This window comes from Geospiza fortis, unplaced genomic scaffold, assembly GCF_000277835.1.
Source record: "Geospiza fortis unplaced genomic scaffold, GeoFor_1.0 scaffold50, whole genome shotgun sequence".
NCBI lineage: Eukaryota > Metazoa > Chordata > Aves > Passeriformes > Thraupidae > Geospiza > Geospiza fortis.
Genome location: NW_005054382.1, coordinates 1,104,434 through 1,110,433, shown reverse-complemented (window position 1 = coordinate 1,110,433; position 6,000 = coordinate 1,104,434). Strand labels below are relative to the sequence as shown.

The following is a 6,000-nucleotide window of genomic DNA, read 5'->3' as shown; positions in this document are numbered from 1 at the left end:
GTCTCACTTCATCTCTCTCTGGCATTAATATTCTCGCTCCCCTTAACTGAGAATGGTAAGAGGAAGTGGAATAGGATTCATCCTAAACTCTTCTTATTTTGCATTGGAAAAACCTGTGAGAGTGAGGCTTACACAGCAGTCAGTTTGTTAGGACTTTGCAAATCCCTTTGCACCTCTTCTCCTTGGATTGTTTATGACCAATCATTAATGTAAATTTGAGCTGGATCGTGGTAATCTATCCTTCCTGGCTTTACATTGAGTTTGCTGAGCTAGAGCCTACTCTGGCCTCTTTTCTGCCAAATCACAGCTGTTTACATGTTGGACAAAAGAGTAGGCTCATCCTGCTCTTGGATGTTATTGGAGTGTTGTCTTCAGGCACTTAGCCCTGATCTGGTTGTCCCGTGTACTACTCCAGTCATGGCTGTGCTTGAGACCAGGGCAAGAGACATGAGCTAGACTTTAAAATGCCAAATCATCTTTCCATGTCACCATACTGAATACATTTAAAATTGCTTGTGTAATCTGGATTAGTGTTTTAATGTCTGCATTGGTTGTTGTGATTATATCTGAAAGGGCATTTTTGTGTTTTCTCTTTCTTTGCATGCCATAGTCTGTCAGCTAGCACCCTCACCATGTCCTCTGGCAGCAGTAGGGGATCCCTGGCCTCCAGTCGAGGATCCTTGGCCTCCAGCAGAGGCTCCCTCAGCTCAGTCAGCTTCACGGACATCTACGGCCTCCCCCAGTACGACAAGGCAGACAGCGTTACAGACTACGGGCAGCACTTGCGCTTTGACATCATTCCCTTCGAGGCGCTCACCAAGGACGTGCCCTATGCTGATCCCATGGGACACTCCAATTTCAACAAGCAGCGCAGGTCCCTGGATACGCCGCAGTCCCTGGCGTCGCTGTCGTCGCGCTCCTCCTTGTCATCCTTGTCTCCTCCAAGCTCGCCTCTGGACACCCCGTTTCTCTCTGCATCACGGGATTCTCCATTGGCTCAGATGTCAGAGGGGTTTGAGGAGATTGCAGGCATAGGAGCCCTGGAAATGCTCAGGGCTCAGACCACAGCCTTGGGTGACGATGATGCACAAGGCACGAGCTCATCTCAGACGTCTGCTTACCCTCTGGACAGTGAAGGGCTGCGAGAAATGGGACCACACCTGACTGCTGTCCAAACTGGTGGAGGTGAGTTTATGGATAGTATTATTTTGCCACATTGTCTTAGAAAATGTCACACAGACCTACGCATGCCAGCACAGTAGAGATTGTTCCTGAGTTAGGCTTATTTTACTACCATCAGGTAGTAAAATTGCATGGTAGGTGTTACCTGTTAAAAGCCTGACCAAAACAAGGAAAATCCCCCAAACCCAAACTCTAGTTTTAGGGCAAAGAGATGCAAGAATAGAGAAATCCTTGTCAATAGATCTTAAAACAGTGGTGAATTGACTGGAAGAAAGGGAATGGAATATAGACTTTCATTGGAGTGTAGCCTTTCAAGGACCTAGCAAGACTGAGTAAAGTATTAGTAAGAAAAAGTATGGGTTAGTTACTTCTGATGCCCCCAGTTGTGCTGATGTTGCCTTTATTCTGATAATGGAAAGCAAAGCAAACTCAGGAGACATAGGAAATAACAAACAACTGTTCCCTACAAAAAAAACCTGAACACAAAATATGAGGTGATGCTTCTGACTGTCCTTGAAGTCTGGCTGACTACATGTTGAACTTGTACATAGTCCAGCCCAGGTTCCCGTGTCCAAGTTCTGTGAGGAGCAGAAGCCACAGTGGCATGGCTGTAATGAGTGCATGCTGCACTCATGAGTTGATGCTTCACCAGCAAAGGAGCATCTTTTGTAGGGGATGTGTGGGATGTTGTGCATCTTGTCTGATTGTTTTTGGGCACCCCTGTGTGCTCTGATGGCAGAGGGGTGATGGGTGCAGCTAGCACAGCACATGCACTGTTGAGTTTTCCTTTCCTGCTGGACTGTCAAATTGAGGGACTTGCTTTAGCTTGCCTTGGCAGAAGCTTCTGAAAGCACTGCAGTTGAGAAACATAAATTAGAGAAATCAAAAGAGGAAATAGAAAACTTTTGAAAAAATGAAACAAAATTAAAAGCCTGAGCATACAGGCACATGACAAATTTATTTTCCTGTTTTGACCAACCAAATGAAGAACTGCTCTTAATATGAAAAAGATAATCATGATAATATTTTTGTGTGTTGACTTGCTTGCTTTTTTGATAATACCATACCAGTAGAAAAAGGCTTTTAGAGTTTCGTTTAATATTAAATGTTGTGAATCCCATCTCATTTCTATATCCAGAATTCTGTGTTAGCATTGTGTAGAATGTTGCATTCAGGACTCATGATGTCAGGAGTAATATGAACTATAACCAGAGAATGGATCATATTATCCTACCAAAATCTTACTTGGCAAGTGATAATACAAAGGAACATTGATGGTATTTACAGAAAACCTTTCTGGTTTTCATTTTAAAAAAGAAATCATTGCCACAGTGCTAAAAAGCCTGTATTGTTCAAAAGCATTTGAGTCTAGACTTACCTACTTTCCTTAATGCAGCTAGCACTGCCAGAAGATACTGCAGCAGAATTTACTTTTACTAGCTGTCAACATTTCTAGTGCCCATAGTGTAGCTTTCAGACCAAAATAAACAGAATTCCAGAGACCAGCATGAAAACTTGTTCTTAAATTAGTGCTGTGAAGAGGCTTCCTGAGGCTTTCTTTAAACCTCAGATCAGACCACAGCATGTCTTCACCCATTGTGGTAAGTGAAAGTATCTAAGTAGTTCATTTATAGCTTGTATGTGTTTCCTAGAAGTGAAGACCTAGTGTGAGGGCCTAGGCAGCAATACAGGATGAAGGGCAGCTTCCTGCTTTGATTTTCCTTTTCTCAGTTCTCTGCTGTGTTTCTACACTTTTCACATTTGTCTGAAAACCTCTGTGATTAACCTGCTGTCAGTACTGCAGTGTCCAGCTCCTAGCCCAGAGGTTACAGCTTTTCTCTGTGTAAAACAAGAGCATTTTGTGTTGCTTTTTGAGGAAGAACGTGTGATTAAAAGGTAGCCAGGCTGCCTTCTTTTGAGACTTTTTTATTTTTGATATTTGCATTTGGAAACAATTGCTTACAAAATTTTAACCTTGCTGATTTTTGCCTGCTTTGAGTTCTACACTCACTAGCTGGTGGTTTGGAATTGTAATGCAGTTGTTTGCAAGTAGCAGTTGGAACTTTTGAAAGTATTTTGGTTTTGTACTCTTTTCCTGGAAGAATTGGATGGAGCATCCAGCTTGTTTGCCAGAGCTGGGAGCTGGCAGATGCTGGGATTTTGGGTTTCTGTGAGGTACCATGCAGTGTACCCTGCTACTGCCACCCGATGGCCTGGCAGCAGAATGCTGTGCTGCAAAAACAGGAGGTCTTGGTTCCCGCAAACCTTGGCCTGCTCCTTCAGTAGGCAAAGCATGAAGTAATTTTGGTAATTTGCAAATAATGGGGGCTGGGAGGGTTAGCACTGAATAAACTGCATGAACTTTGCACTGATGCAGCGCTTGAAAAAGTTCAAGGGGCACTTCAGGAACTGCAATTTTGATGTTCAGTTGCTGATTTGCTGTTTAATTGTTCTGCATCTGTCACAGGTCACATTGTGAAATAAGTTTTCATGTATGAATGGAGGGAATATGCTTGAAAAGTTAAATCCATCATATTTATAAAGCTGGGAGTGGGACGAAACATGTTAATAAAATATTGGGCTTGAATGTCTTCGCTATCTCTTCTGTATACCAAATCTTTCAAATGCTAAATTTCTTTTAATGCCTAAATAATCTCTTGTTTATAAAATACTGTCAGAGATTTAAAGGGTGATTTGTCACTGTATGCTTTTTGTCTTGTTTCTCATGCGGCACAACAGAAAAATTCACTGTAAGTGAGCCTGAAATTTCTTATTGTGTGTTTTTCTGTGTGATGTGTTGGTTGTTTTCTTTTGGGGTGGGTTGTTTTGGTTTGGTTTTTTTTTTGGAGTTGCATGAGAAGAATCGGGAGATTCTGCTACATTTGGTTTTGTTTGATATTTTGCTGTATCTGTTTAATCATTATGGCATACTTAATTTTCTTGCTATGTCAACTAAACAACACATTCACAGCTGTAGTTAAATTCCTGGGGAAAGCATTCTTTGACTTTCACCTTTGTTATATAATAATAACGTCTGACAGCATTATGGTAGGTAAGGTCTGTTTTTGTCTCAGATTTAGTTTTTATGAGAGTGTTCTACTCTTTTATTAATGCATTTTGAGCTGACATGCAGTATTTCTAGTCACTTAAGCTTGTGAAACACGCTTTAGATTTATTTATGTGATTTCTTAGCAAATGAAAGTTTGGACAGCAAAATTTGCTTTGAAGTTCACTTTTTCAACTAATGATAATGAGAATGTTCTTTCATTCAGGGCTGTCTTATATTTATCAAGCTTTGGCACCCAGTAGTTCTGGAAAATCATACCTCTTGTTTACTGATTTTGTTATTTAAATAAGAAAATGTAAGGTAATGGTCTTAGAAACCTAATTTTTAAGCAATTCTTTAGCTTCCAGCATTGCAAAGTCTGTGCTAAGCTTTTTTCTTAAACCAAAATTTGGTGTGTCTTTGATCTCGACCAATTTTTCCGGCTGATTCTTTACACCCCCCACGTCAAGGGGATATTCTGGTGTTTGTATCTCTCCCAAATTTGCTGCCATTGTCCAGAGGTTATTGAATGCTTCCATGGCCTGCAGACAGTGAGCAAGTCACTGTCAAGTTGCAACATTGTTGTAATGTGTTAGCTTTTCATTTTATTATATTGGTGCTTGAGACCAGCTTTTCCTTCCAGCCAGACTGGAAACATGAGCCTTCCAAGGACAGAGTCCACAGGATCTTTCCTCTGCTACCAAGTGTTAGTTTATACCAAGTGTTCACATAGGGGGTGAGCTAAGGGCTTATTTGCAAAAAGAAGTTGTTGTAGTGTAACTTGTTGAAATTATTACAGAAATTATAGAAGCACTTTAAAAGAAAAAACAGCTTTTGTGAAGTTCAACCTCTTTCCAGTGATGTAAAATTTTGGAGAAACTTTAATATGTAGAGTCTCTACAGACTGCAAGTGCTTCATGATTCTTATGATTCTTCATAAATACAAGTGACAGAATATACTTCATAAATACCAGACAGTGAGGTAGGCTTACCAAATAAAAGTCCTTGAAAAAAAAAAGGAAGGAAAAAAACCAAACCAACCAAGCAAAAAAAAAAAAAAAAACCCAATCAAAACAACCCACAAAAGCACCACTTTTGTACAAGTGATAAAGAGGAGAGCGTGGTTCAAATACCTTTTTTTACTTTCTGTGTGCTCACTTGAACTTGGCTCTCATTTGTGGTCAGGATGTCATGAGTAGCACTGCATGATGTGTACAAGACGTGCAAGAAGGGTGGGATGGGGAGGAGTGCTGGTTCTTTCCTGGGGTGCAGAGACAAGTACAGGTTCCTAGCCAGCAAATAAATTTCCTGAATACCTAAAGGTGACTAAATCCTTCATTGAATTTGGAGGAGAGGTCTATAGGGCTACTTATGAATCCAAAGGACAGAGACCTGGCTCTGCTGATATATAGGAGTTTTAGCTCCAAACAGGATGAGGTGATTTTTGTAACACCTTTGGTAACATGCTTCTGTTAGTGGCCTGGTGACAGGAATGATGCGCCTTCTCTGGCAGTTCCACAGTGGGTTAAAGCTGACCTTAGCCAGAGCCTTCTGTTGATAGTAGCAGCGTGGTTGTGTTGATCTGGAAGAGTTTTATCAAGTTCTCCTGTCCTGATGTCCTGTCCTGATGGTGCTTGGGTGGGAAGTGAGGTGGGCACCATGAGGGGGGTGGCTCATGATAATGTGCAGCAGAGGCACGTAACAAGTTGTTACTTTGAGTAAGAGAGGCTTCATCCCTTCTTGGGGCTGTAAGCTGTAAATGTCAGCTGGTG

At 41.3% G+C, this 6,000-nt stretch overlaps 1 protein-coding gene across 4 annotated transcripts in view; it reads left to right on the top strand.

The window, feature by feature from the left end:
- The window catches only part of WWC3 (WWC family member 3), a 61,997-nt gene that overhangs the window by 37,032 nt on the left and 18,965 nt on the right, over positions 1–6,000 (top strand). For all 4 annotated transcript variants that reach the window (XM_031060411.1, XM_031060410.1, XM_031060412.1 and 1 more), the window contains exon 10: positions 611–1,185. In XM_031060411.1, the coding sequence (XP_030916271.1) occupies positions 611–1,185 (575 nt within the window). The remainder of the gene's footprint in view (positions 1–610; positions 1,186–6,000) is intronic.